General features: G+C 37.1%; 2 protein-coding genes across 8 annotated transcripts in view; both read right to left on the reverse strand.

The window, feature by feature from the left end:
- Positions 1 to 1,454, reverse strand: part of LOC133544960 (polypyrimidine tract-binding protein 2-like) — a 45,265-nt gene extending 43,811 nt beyond the window's left edge. For 2 of the 5 annotated variants that reach the window (XR_009804689.1, XR_009804688.1), the window contains exon 1: positions 687 to 1,454. The gene's annotated coding sequence lies outside the window, so the exon portion shown is untranslated. The remainder of the gene's footprint in view (positions 1 to 686) is intronic. The other 3 variants (XM_061890216.1, XM_061890215.1, XM_061890214.1) reach the window with 3 other exon arrangements.
- A 1,491-nt stretch (positions 1,455 to 2,945) lies between these two features.
- LOC133544959 (dihydropyrimidine dehydrogenase [NADP(+)]-like) overlaps positions 2,946 to 14,388 on the reverse strand; it is a 58,405-nt gene continuing 46,962 nt past the window's right edge. For all 3 annotated transcript variants that reach the window (XM_061890211.1, XM_061890212.1, XM_061890213.1), the window contains 3 exons: positions 14,253 to 14,315; positions 7,751 to 7,828; positions 2,946 to 5,231 (listed from right to left, as the gene is read on the reverse strand). In XM_061890211.1, the coding sequence (XP_061746195.1) occupies positions 5,067 to 5,231; positions 7,751 to 7,828; positions 14,253 to 14,315 (306 nt within the window). In that variant the 3' untranslated portion in view covers positions 2,946 to 5,066. The remainder of the gene's footprint in view (positions 5,232 to 7,750; positions 7,829 to 14,252; positions 14,316 to 14,388) is intronic.

Below are 14,388 nucleotides of genomic sequence, written 5' to 3' on the forward strand. Positions count from 1 at the left end.
CATAATAAGTTTGAAGAAATATTTCAAAAATATTCTTCGTCGAAAAAAACAATTGCTAAAATGAAGAATTAAATTAAAATGTATTTATTATTCTTTACAACGAAAAAAATAAATTTACTTGAACATTGTTTTAAATTGTCACGAAAGAAGAAGGAATTTAAAAGGTAATAAGGTATATGTGTTTAAAATCCTAAAATCATTTTTAAGGTTGTATTTTTTCTCTAAAATTGTCTTTCTGAAAGTTATGAGAAGCAAAGTAAAAAAATAAATGAATTTATTTAAACAAGTGAAGACCAAGTCTTTCCAATATTTTCTTGGATTTTCAAATTCTATTTGAGTTTTGTCTCTCTTAGAATTAAAAATGTCCAGCAAAGCGAGACCAGCTTGCTAGTAAATAAATACAATTTAAAAAATAGAGGCAGCTCACTGGTAAGTGCTGCTATTTGAGCTATTTTTAGAACAGGCCAGCGGGCGACTCATCTGGTCCTTACGGGCACCGCGTTGGTGACCCCTGGACTAAATACTTTCTTCCAGACCTTTAAAAACATAACATAACCTAAAAGGAGTAGGAAGAAGCATGAGCTCATCCAATCATCTCTACGCTAAACTATTCTTTTTTTTTAAATCAGATGAATCACACTTGTGAATTTGAATGAATCATGATCAATCACAGCTTTATTACTCACCTGTATCATTGAAATGAACTTCAAAAAGAGACCGATATTTTGACACGTGAGCGAGGACTGATGGCCATCTGAGCCTAAAGATCAGATGGCTTGGAGACGGTTGACAGAAAGTATTTAACAACGGTTAACAGAAAGTATTTAACAACGGTTAACAGAAAGTATTTAACAACGGTTAACAGAAGGTATTTAACAACGGTTTCCGAACCCAGCCAGGTGTAAATCTGTCCGACTGAGCCCTGATGCAGTGATCCTATCTTGGCTGCAGGGATGGGGGCCCCTTGGCATAGAACCGTGAGACCAAGGACTTGTTTTGCCAGTTTGGGACACTGACCCTGAACACTGAAGCACAACATCACAATCACTTCTTCAACATTAGCAGAAGTGCAGATTAGTCGCCATTAAAAACAATACAGGACTCTTTGGAGGGCCTTTCATTGGGGAGGACTACACCCTAGACCAGGGGGCTCCAACTCATTCTAGCTCAGGGACCGCATGGAGGAAAGTCTATTCCCACTGGACTGGACCGGACTGCTGAAATCATGGCTTGATCCTTTGAAAATAAAGACAACTTCAAAATTGTCTTACTTTGACCAAAAATAAAACGAGCAAATTCTGAGGAAAAACACCACAAAGTTAGACTTGGTCTCAGTGTGTTTACAAAGCAGCTCCACTTAGACTTGGTCTTGGTTCAACTTAGACTTTGAATCAGTGTGTTTACAAAGCAGTATCAACTTAGACTTGGTCTCAGTGTGTTAACAAAGCAGTATCAACTTAGACTACTTGGTCTCAGTTCAACTTAGACTTTGTATCAGTGTGTTTACAAAGCAGTCTGAACTTAGACTTTGTATCAGTGACAAAGCAGCTCAACTTAGACTTGGTCTCAGTGTGTTTACAAAGCAGTATCAACTTAGACTTGGTCTCAGTGTGTTTACAAAGCAGCTCAACTTAGACTTGGTCTCAGTGTGTTTACAAAACAGTATCAACTTAGACTTTGTATCAGTGTTTACAAAGTAGCTCAACTTAGACTTGGTCTCAGCGTGTTTACAAAACAGTTGAACTTAGACTTGATCACAGTGTGTTTACAAAGCAGCTCAACTTAGACTTGGTCTCAGTGTGTTTACAAAACAGTTGAACTTAGACTTGATCACAGTGTGTTTACAAAACTGTTGAACTTAGCCCTGGTCTCAGTGTGTGTTTACAAAGCAGTATCAACTTAGGCTTGGTCTCAGTGTGTTTAAAAAGCAGTATCAACTTAGACTTTGTCTCAGTGTGTTTACAAAGCAGCTCAACTTAGACTTGGTCTCAGTGTGTTTAAAAAGCAGTATCAACTTAGACTTGGTCTCAGTGTGTTTACAAAGCAGTATCAACTTAGACTTGGTCTCAGTGTGTTTACAAAGCAGCTCAACTTAGACTTGGTCTCAGTGTGTTTACAAAGCAGCTCAACTTAGACTTGGTCTCAGTGTGTTTACAAAGCAGCTCAACTTAGACTTGGTCTCAGTGTGTTTACAAAGCAGTATCAACTTAGACTTGGTCTCAGTGTGCTTACAAAGCAGTTCAACTTTAAGCACTTCTTGAATAGCATGCTGATGTTGGAAGGTTCAACATTAAAGCTGTGGATCAAGTGTGTCCTCAAACTGCCGCATTGGTGACATCCACGACTGCCACAACACATTCATTTATCATCATTCAATTATTACAATTACAATATAATCAAAATGATACCATGGTAGCCAAATTAGAGGTAACATAACTACAAACTAAACCAACATGAACATAGTAGATTTAAGCATAAAAAAATATTACAAGCACAACAAATGTACAAACACACATTTTTACAATGGAGTTCAGGGTGGGCATCATGCTGTCAACAAATTGCATGGAATTTTAACTACAAACATGAAGGTCAAGTTGACTAAGTCTTAGCATCTTACCGTTGGACACACCTAACTTTGGCGTATGTGTGCTACCAACTTGTTTTCCCTGTCCCCAGACTGAGCCCCCCTCCATAGTTATTCAAAGACTTCGAGTTCACCATTTTAGGTAAGTAGCGAGCCATCAGCGTTACTTTTCTGTCACTCTGTCTGCTCTTCAACGGGTTTGTGCTGAAAATGAAATGGCGTTGAACTTGTGCAACCATGACAAACTTCCTTCTTTCCTTCCTAAGCAACAAGAGCGATCGCTAATTAATATTTCATTCATATTAGCGGGTCAGATCATAATTAGACGTTGGTAGAAGAACAGTCAAGCACAGGAAAGATGTTAGGTTGGATACTTTATTGGTTCCCAATGAAATTGTAACATCTGATAGAAAACTCAATTAGGCCCAATAATATCTTCAAAATAATCAATGTACTGTAAATCATTTTTAATCAACAGGTTTGATTGATAGAAAAGTAACTTCAAACCACTTCTACAAACATTCCCACGAAGAACAATTAAACCACTAATTGGCACATGTGGTGCTGCTCAAACATCTTCAGGAGCACACATTCTTTTCCTAACTGATCAAGGGACTAGTGCCGTCTTTTACTGCATACAAGTCCTAGTCTTTTACTGCATACAAGTCCTAGTCTTTTACTGCATACAAGTCCTAGTCTTTTACTGCATACAAGTCCTAGTCTTTTACTGCATACAAGTCCTAGTCTTTTACTGCATACAAGTCCTAGTCTTTTACTGCATACAAGTCCTAGTCTTTTACTGCATACAAGTCCTAGTCTTTTACTGCATACAAGTCTTAGTCTTTTACTGCATACAAGTCTTAGTCTTTTACTGCATACAAGTCCTAGTCTTTTACTGCATACAAGTCCTAGTCTTTTACTGCATACAAGTCCTAGTCTTTTACTGCATACAAGTCCTAGTCTTTTACTGCATACAAGTCTTAGTCTTTTACTGCATACAAGTCCTAGTCTTTTACTGCATACAAGTCTTAGTCTTTTACTGCATACAAGTCCTAGTCTTTTACTGCATACAAGTCTTAGTCTTTTACTGCATACAAGTCTTAGTCTTTTACTGCATACAATTCTTAGTCTTTTACTGCATACCAGTCTTAGTCTTTCACTGCATACAAGTCTTAGTCTTTTACTGCATACCAGTCTTAGTCTGTTTCTGCATACAAGTCTTAGTCTGTTTCTGCATACAAGTCTTACTATTTTACTGCATACAGCATGCTAATGATTCATGCTAGCTTTTTAGAAAATAATACAAATGTGTTTTTTACCTGATCAAATATTAGCATGCTAACATTTCTGCTAGCTTTTTAGCTAATGTTTTAACCTAAACATCATGATTTTTTTAACTTGCCACCATCTTGCTAGTATACTAAAGTCTCTTACAATAGCATGCTAATGTTAGCATGCAAACATTTTACGCTAGTTTTTTTTTGTGTGCTTATTTTGTATGTTTGAACCTAAAAATCATGGATTTGGATACTGTGTGCCGTCCTGGACGTACGCCGGCTTCGAACCTGGCCAGAGGTTCAGGAAACAGACAGTAGGCCCATCAAATTTTCCGCAGGAATCTTCTAGTTTTCAATTAATATGCTGTGGCGAACAATGCTAACAACAACACGAGCGGCTAATCCCAGCGCTAATCTATCTTCACCAACAAAATCAAGCTGACCAACTTTTTGACGGACTCCATCTTCAACTCCTGTCTCATACATAAAAAAATAAAAATAAAACATGTCCACATGGGTGAGACTTTTGCGCGAGCGATGTCGTAGCAGTCACGCTAACGAGACTGCTTTCCACAATCAACAACTAAGTGGAGAGGAAGTCTTTCATTTGACATCAGTAACAGCTTTGACGGGATCAATGTGGAATGTCGACAACACTGAATGCTAACGACAAATGCAAGGGATGGTAGCTACGAATGTCAAGTTGATCAAGTTTTTGCAGAACAACTTACGCTCGTGGTTTCGGCACATGACATTTTAGTCCTAACTTAGCTCACTTCTAACTTAGCTGAATTATCCAGGCTGTGACAAAGTACTTTAACATCCTGGCCGTGTTTTACCAGCCGGACAAAGGTCATAGCTTGATGGATCCTCTGCATTACCAGAGTCCTGTAATCAAGGCTACTAAGGTAATTTCCTTATTTACCTAATCCCCAGTATGGGTGAAACGGGTGTAAAGGTGACTATATGGATGCTATTTTCATGCCTAATTATGTTTATCCACTTATTCAGAAAGTCGTACACAGCTCAACTACGACAATATGAGGTAAAATAAAATGAATCCTACTTTGCGGAAGTTTGTTTACTACAATCAGGCCTGGAACCAATTGGTTGGGATAAAGGAGGGACGACTGTCCTGTGACATATCACGACAACAAACTATGTCTAAGGCCTGAAACGGTGATATTTTAGTCGACTCTTGTCCTTCAACAGACAGGACTAACGGGCACACCCCTCTTGGGGTGGTAGGGGGTTGTCCTGGTAACCATCTTGATGCAGTCTATGATTGGACAGACACTCAGGCACAGAGTGCACCCGGTACAGCTGTCATTTACAGCCGGAAGGTGGGTCTCCGGATCGAAGGTAATAGCCTGTAAAGACAATAAACAATGGCCAATGAACAACTTATCTTACTCACAGGCCTCCATATATTTTAAAATGTTGACCCTGAAATACAGTAAACAAATATGAGAACAACTGTTTGGTCCAGATAGGTGATACACTGCAAACAACTCTCAGTCCTCTAGTAGCCTCAGGTGTTTTGCCAGGTCTAATCCAGTCTTTCTGTCGGTCTTCCTCTTCTGCAGCTTCCTTGGAAAGGTCCTTTGCAGGGTAGTCTTTACAAGACCTGATGCATGTACTTACCACATACACCTGTGTTTCTTTACAGCTGTGAGTAGGGTCCGATTGCTTCCTTGAGCTTTCTGCGGACCTCGTCCTTTGTAATCTGGTCTGTGTCGTGGATTCCCAAGATCTCTCTGCAGCATCACATTTCCATTGCCAACATCCTCTTTTCAAGTTCTATTGTCAGTCTCCAGGTTTGGCAGGCATATTAGAAAACAAACAGATGTATTTTGGTTCGCAGACTGATGTTCTTGAGCTGTTGTTTTAGTCAACTCTGCCGCAACCTCAGGTCTGGAGTCTCCGTCTGAAAGGATGGATCCCAGATATCTGAAGGTCCTCACACTTTCAGAACTGATGCTTTGGGTGCTATCGGTCATGAGTTTTGTTTTCTCAGCACTTATGAATGATGCCGCTTTGTCAAGATGTGTCTATGGATGTTCTCATTCATCAAGTCAGTGTCATCTCAGAACGTTCAATCCATCACAACTGGACTGATGGATTTGTACAGAAGACGTTTCGCCTTTCATCCAAGTAGGCTTCATCAGTACATGCTCACAGACTTAGATTGGTCACATCTAGTCTTGGACTTAGATTGGTCGGATGTAGTTTACCGGCCTGGTGCCAAAACCCCAATACCAGGAAAGTCCGCCTGAGCAAGGATGGGTTCGCCCTATCGTAGTGAGAAAAATAACTGTTGGGAAGCAAACAAGCAATCCTACTGTCAATCCAAGGACAGTCATTGAAGTGGGAGCTCCCCTCGTTAGCATTGAGGTATTGTGTGGTAAAACCATCGTTGTGGATCGCTAACAGCCCAAATTGGTCTGAATCAGGACCAGAATGTTTCTAACTCCTGTTATTTGTTGGAGGCTAAATTGCAGAGGATTTGTCAAGATGGTCAACCAAGCTGGCCAGGTACTGGTCATCAATGTCATCTGTAAATCTGAGATTTGTAGAAAGTCTTCCTCCAATGGAAATTGTGGCGTCGTGGTCTTCCAAGGCTACTTCCATGATCCTTTCTAAGAACACTTTGAAAAGAATGAGAGAGGCGGCATCACTGACGTACTCCGAGGGTAGTGCAGACCCAGTCGCCGAGTTGTTGTTCAGAAGGGCGGCACTTGTGGCTTTGTCCTACAGCTGCTTTACGAGTCGTACTAGGTTGGCATTGATGTTGTACTTCCTCATGGTGCATGCTAAGGCCTTTTTGAAGTTGACAAAGAGTTGGTAGAGATCTGGAGATATCCTTCACAGGTTATTCTTAGCTCAAACCCCCTGAAACCTGCTTGTTCTTCAGCAATAAGGACCTTCATTCTGTTTAGAATGATCTTCAGCGTCACTTTGCTTGGGTGATGGATCAAGCTGATGATGTTGAAGATTTATTTTCAATGGCAGCGGTGGTCATACTCCAGGTGTTGCAGATAGCATTTAGGGTGGTGGTCATCGCCTCATCTCTTGCTTGCACCAATGTTGTGTTTTCCTGCTGGCTTCCCCTCTTTGTCTTCCTTGCATAGTACAGACTGCCAGCCTTCATTCGGTGTTTCTTGCCAGCCGTTCAGTACTGCTGGATCTCCATCGAGCTGATGCTTGTAGAGCTAACCGGAATATTCTGTCCATTTGTCCAGAAGATACTTTCCTTCTGCAGGGCATTGATCTGCTTTGTCCTGAATGCTGGTTGGCCCTCCCTGATTCTTCCCAGCAGGCACAAGACATCAATACAACGTTGATTATACTTACTTGTTCTTTAAAAACTGACTTCCAAACAAGGTTGCAAAGTAGTTGTATTAGTAAATTGAGCAACGTTGATGGTTGGGAAATGACCACATGTCAATAGTCAAATCAACGTCAGAACCGGACATTGATTAAACGTCTTCAAAAAGCATGTTGATCCAACGTTAAGTTCAGTAGCTCAAAGTCAGGACCTAATTCAACAAGTTCCCAACGTGGTTTCAATGTCTTGTGTCTGCTGGGTTTATACTGGACCGCTGCAAACTACAACCATGATAGTAGAACGGTGTAAAGGCAGACATTGCTACTGTATTGCTTCTCATAGCTCATAGGCCTTACCAATTGGTGGTTGGTAAGGCCAGTGTGTACATACCCTGACCTGATGCCAGCTGAGCACAAACAAATATGAATCTGTTCCTCGCAGTGTCCCCGAGCAAATAGAACCTTAGGCCACGACCCGTGTGGCCTAGAGCTAAAAGCACCACTGCTCCTGAAATGTCAAAGTAATGTTCAGGTCACATTCCTGAGCGGCGCCCAGATCTACCTGATAGCCCGAGTCGTTGCAAGTCATGTAGCATTTCCCACAGTTGATACACATCTCTTCATCTATCACAGCCTGGACCTGTTCAGGACAAAGGAGATGATCATAAGTGCACCGTGTTTATGAAGGAGAACCTACTCAAATGTTCCACCTCTCAAAATGAATGCATCTCATGAATAAACCTGTCAAAGTCTTAAATCAGAGGTGCCCAAACTTTTTTTCCATTGAGGGCCACAGACTGACACATTTTGGTAGTTTTCACCTTCAAGACCTGTACAGTATACCGGTAATAATAAAGTACTGCGGTAACAATGAGTTGTAAACGGTACTATACTGACTATGAAAAATACTGGTGTTACGTTGCTGAGCCAAGCAGGATGTTGAGTGTGTCAGCGCACACACACCCACAGAACGCATGTGGAGAGGAAACATGGCAAATAAAGGCAATTCTACTGGTGAGTAAGGTGAAGTACAATATGAAGGTATTTGGACTTCAAAACTACCAATAAAAACTACAATTATACTGGTTTATAAGGAGTGTGTGTGAAGTACAACATGGAGGTATTTGGACTTCAAAACTACCAATAAAAACTACAATCATACTGGTTTATAAGGAGTGTGTGTGAAGTACCAAATGGAAGTATTTGGACTTCAAAACTACCAATAAAAACTACAATTACACTGGTTTATAAGGAGTGTGTGTGAAGTACAACATGGAGGTATTTGGACTTCAAAACTACCAATAAAAACTACAATTATACTGGTTTATAAGGAGTGTGTGTGAAGTACCAAATGGAAGTATTTGGAGTTCAAAACTACCAATAAAAACTACAATTATACTGGTTTATAAGGAGTGTGTGTGAAGTACAACATGGAAGTATTTGGACTTCAAAACTACCAATAAAAACTACAATTATACTGGTTTATAAGGAGTGTGTGTGAAGTACAACATGAAAGTATTTGGACTTCAAAACTACCAATAAAAACTACAATTATACTGGTTTATAAGGCGTGTGTGTGAAGTAAAATATGGAGGTATTTAGACTTCAAAACTACCAATAAAAACTACAATTATACTGGTTTAAAAGGAGTGTGTGTGAAGTACAACATGGAAGTATTTGGACTTCAAAACTACCAATAAAAACTACAATTATACTGGTATATAAGGAGTGTGTGTGAAGTACAACATGGAAGTATTTGGACTTTAAAACTACCAATAAAAACTACAATTATACTGGTTTATAAGGAGTGTGTGTGAAGTACCAAATGGAAGTATTTTGACTTCAAAACTACCAATAAAAACTACAATTATACTGGTTTATAAGGAGTGTGTGTGAAGTACAATATGAAGGTATTTTGACTTCAAAACTACCAACAAAAACTACAATTATACTGGTTTATAAGGAGTGTGTGTGAAGTACAACATGGAAGTATTTGGACTTCAAAACTACCAATAAAAACTACAATTACACTGGTTTATAAGGAGTGTGTGTGAAGTACAACATGGAAGTATTTGGACTTCAAAACTACCAATAAAAACTACAATTACACTGGTTTATAAGGAGTGTGTGTGAAGTACAACATGAAGGTATTTGGACTTCAAAACTACCAATAAAAACTACAATCATACTGGTTTATAAGGAGTGTGTGTGAAGTACAACATGGAAGTATTTGGACTTCAAAACTACCAATAAAAACTACAATTATACTGGTTTATAAGGAGTGTGTGTGAAGTACAACATGGAAGTATTTGGACTTCAAAACTACCAATAAAAACTACAATTATACTCATTTATAAGGAGTGTGTGTGAAGTACAACATGAAGGTATTTGGACTTCAAAACTACCAATAAAAACTACAATTATACTGGTTTATAAGGAGGGTGTGTGAAGTACAACATGAAGGTATTTGGACTTCAAAACTACCAATAAAAACTACAATTATACTGGTTTAAAAGGAGTGTGTGTGAAGTACAACATGGAAGTATTTGGACTTCAAAACTACCAATAAAAACTACAATTATACTGGTTTATAAGGAGTGTGTGTGAAGTACAACATGGAAGTATTTGGACTTCAAAACTACCAATAAAAACTACAATTATACTGGTATATAAGGAGTGTGTGTGAAGTACAACATGGAAGTATTTGGACTTTAAAACTACCAATAAAAACTACAATTATACTGGTTTAAAAGGAGTGTGTGTGAAGTACAACATGAAGGTATTTGGACTTCAAAACTACCAATAAAAACTACAATTATACTGGTTTATAAGGAGTGTGTGTGAAGTACCAAATGGAAGTATTTTGACTTCAAAACTACCAATAAAAACTACAATTATACTGGTTTATAAGGAGTGTGTGGGAAGTACAATATGAAGGTATTTTGACTTCAAAACTACCAACAAAAACTACAATTATACTGGTTTATAAGGAGTGTGTGTGAAGTACAACATGGAAGTATTTGGACTTCAAAACTACCAATAAAAACTACAATTACACTGGTTTATAAGGAGTGTGTGTGAAGTACAACATGAAGGTATTTGGACTTCAAAACTACCAATAAAAACTACAATTATACTGGTTTATAAGGAGTGTGTGTGAAGTACAACATGGAAGTATTTGGACTTCAAAACTACCAATAAAAACTACAATTATACTGGTTTATAAGGAGTGTGTGTGAAGTACAACATGGAAGTATTTGGACTTCAAAACTACCCATAAAAACTACAATTATACTGGTTTATAAGGAGTGTGTGTGAAGTACAACATGGAAGTATTTGGACTTCAAAACTACCAATAAAAACTACAATTATACTGGTTTATAAGGAGTGTGTGTGAAGTACCAAATGGAAGTATTTGGACTTCAAAACTACCAATAAAAACTACAATTATACTCATTTATAAGGAGTGTGTGTGAAGTACAACATGAAGGTATTTGGACTTCAAAACTACCAATAAAAACTACAATTATACTGGTTTATAAGGAGTGTGTGTGAAGTACAATATGGAGGTATTTTGACTTCAAAACTACCAATAAAAACTCCAATTATACTGGTTTATAAGGAGTGTGTGTGAAGTACAACATGGAAGTATTTGGACTTCAAAACTACCAATAAAAACTACAATTATACTGGTTTATAAGGAGTGTGTGTGAAGTACCAAATGGAAGTATTTGGACTTCAAAACTACCAATAAAAACTACAATTATACTCATTTATAAGGAGTGTGTGTGAAGTACAACATGAAGGTATTTGGACTTCAAAACTACCAATAAAAACTACAATTATACTGGTTTATAAGGAGTGTGTGTGAAGTACAATATGGAGGTATTTTGACTTCAAAACTACCAATAAAAACTCCAATTATACTGGTTTATAAGGAGTGTGTGTGAAGTACAACATGGAAGTATTTGGACTTCAAAACTACCAATAAAAACTACAATTATACTGGTTTATAAGGAGTGTGTGTGAAGTACAACATGGAAGTATTTGGACTTTAAAACTACCAATAAAAACTACAATTATACTGGTTTAAAAGGAGTGTGTGTGAAGTACCAAATGGAAGTATTTTGACTTCAAAACTACCAATAAAAACTACAATTATACTGGTTTATAAGGAGTGTGTGTGAAGTACAATATGAAGGTATTTTGACTTCAAAACTACCAACAAAAACTACAATTATACTGGTTTATAAGGAGTGTGTGTGAAGTACAATATGGAGGTATTTTGACTTCAAAACTACCAATAAAAACTCCAATTATACTGGTTTATAAGGAGTGTGTGTGAAGTACAACATGGAAGTATTTGGACTTCAAAACTACCAATAAAAACTACAATTATACTGGTTTATAAGGAGTGTGTGTGAAGTACCAAATGGAAGTATTTGGACTTCAAAACTACCAATAAAAACTACAATTATACTGGTTTATAAGGAGTGTGTGTGAAGTACAACATGGAAGTATTTGGACTTTAAAACTACCAATAAAAACTACAATTATACTGGTTTAAAAGGAGTGTGTGTGAAGTACAACATGGAAGTATTTGGACTTCAAAACTACCAATAAAAACTACAATTACACTGGTTTATAAGGAGTGTGTGTGAAGTACAACATGGAAGTATTTGGACTTCAAAACTACCAATAAAAACTACAATTATACTGGTTTATAAGGAGTGTGTGTGAAGTACAACATGGAAGTATTTGGACTTTAAAACTACCAATAAAAACTCCAATTATACTGGTTTATAAGGAGTGTGTGTGAAGTACAACATGGAAGTATTTGGACTTCAAAACTACCAATAAAAACTACAATTATACTGGTTTAAAAGGAGTGTGTGTGAAGTACAACATGGAAGTATTTGGACTTCAAAACTACCAATAAAAACTACAATTATACTGGTTTATAAGGAGTGTGTGTGAAGTACAACATGGAAGTATTTGGACTTCAAAACTACCAATAAAAACTACAATTATACTGGTTTATAAGGAGTGTGTGTGAAGTACAACATGGAAGTATTTTGACTTCAAAACTACCAATAAAAACTACAATTATACTGGTTTATAAGGAGTGTGTGTGAAGTACAACATGGAAGTATTTGGACTTCAAAACTACCAATAAAAACTACAATTATACTGGTTTATAAGGAGTGTGTGTGAAGTACCACATGGAAGTATTTGGACTTCAAAACTACCAATAAAAACTACAATTATACTGGTTTATAAGGAGTATGTGTGAAGTACAATATGGAGGTATTTTGACTTCAAAACTACCAATAAAAACTCCAATTATACTGGTTTATAAGGAGTGTGTGTGAAGTACAACATGGAAGTATTTGGACTTCAAAACTACCAATAAAAACTACAATTATACTGGTTTATAAGGAGTGTGTGTGAAGTACAACATGGAAGTATTTGGACTTCAAAACTACCAATAAAAACTACAATTATACTGGTTTATAAGGAGTGTGTGTGAAGTACAACATGGAAGTATTTGGACTTCAAAACTACCAATAAAAACTACAATTATACTGGTTTATAAGGAGTGTGTGAAGTACAATATGAAGGTATTTGGACTTCAAAACTACCAATAAAAACTACAATTATACTGGTTTATAAGGAGTGTATGTGAAGTACCACATGGAAGTATTTGGACTTCAAAACTACCAATAAAAACTACAATTATACTGGTTTATAAGGAGTGTGTGTGAAGTACAACATGGAAGTATTTGGACTTCAAAACTACCGCTCAGTGCCACACTACTTGAAAAAGTGTCATGATTAAAGTATAACAATCTTTACTTCAAACTTAGTAAACATTTTCATAAGAATCTTGGAGATGTGTCGATGAGTTTGAAAAAAATGTAGTTAGCTACAGTAGCTCCCATCAGCTGCTGGACTTCACACCAAATATTAGCAGAGTCCAAACCACCCACGTAGCGCAAACTAATGCAAGTGAAATGCCTGAATTTTGTAACAAATTGCTCCAATTTGTGTTTTATCTTTAACAATGTGTGATTTACTTGTCTTACGTGTGTACTTTTAGCCATAATATTGTTTTTAGTATTTACTAATGATTGTATTTGTCTTAAAGCACAGACCGAGTGTGGCAACCACAAATCATGAAACATTTAATATAATGTCCATAAAGCTTTTTATTCTATTCTGACCTACTCCTAGATTATGGCAGACTTCATGTAAAACATTCATTTGTTTTATTTTTAAAAGTATCAAAATACATTTTAATACCAAAATATAGTATAGTACAAAATATAGATTATTTTCAAAGAACTAGAAAATGCAACTTCGTTAGAATTTTCCTGTTAATGCTTAAGGGCCAAAGCCCGACTGAGATGCTAACAATTAGCGTCAACAAAGCATACGAGCAAAATGGGCGACAAAACCTGGCATGCTAACAGCATCATATGTTTCACATTATATTTTAGATGGCGTTAATCTGAGTTGTATCTGAGTGTTTTATTTTGTGTTGGTGTAGTATGTGTTTTCTTCTCTTCTTTTTGTTGTTGTGTAAAGCACTTTGCATTTGCTACTTGCCTGTTTCTGAAGAGTGCTAGATAAATACAACTTCAATTGATTTGAAATACGATGCTAACAATAGCATCCTTACAGTTAGCATGAATGAATTACCAATGTATATAACAGTAAGGTGTACAGCTGCTAAACTAGCTAAAAAAAAGAGCTAGCGCATCCTAAATATTAACTGTTGCATGCGTCAAATAACAGAATATATTAATCTGCCATGTATACGAGAAAAATGTGTTTAAAATGCTAGCAAAGTAATGTTAGCATACATCAAGTACAAAAATATGACACGTATAAAAAAAGCTAGCCTAGTAACGTTAGCATGCTAACAGGTAGCATTCGTCAAGTAACAAAATATTTGATGCTGAGCTGTATACCCGCTAAATTTGCAAAAAACGATCATGCTAACTTAAGAATGCTAACAATGCACTTTGGACACCCCTGTACATGTGTGCGGGAAAGAGTACCTGCTCCATATTGTTCAGTTCTTGGTACGCTCCGATGTAGCGCAGCGCTCTTGCTATCACGTCCTGCAAACAAAAACAGAAAAACATGTACAACTCACAGGTCTACGCACATGATGCACACTTTTATTGACACGCC

This window comes from Nerophis ophidion, linkage group LG28 (assembly GCF_033978795.1).
Source record: "Nerophis ophidion isolate RoL-2023_Sa linkage group LG28, RoL_Noph_v1.0, whole genome shotgun sequence".
Lineage (NCBI taxonomy): Eukaryota > Metazoa > Chordata > Actinopteri > Syngnathiformes > Syngnathidae > Nerophis > Nerophis ophidion.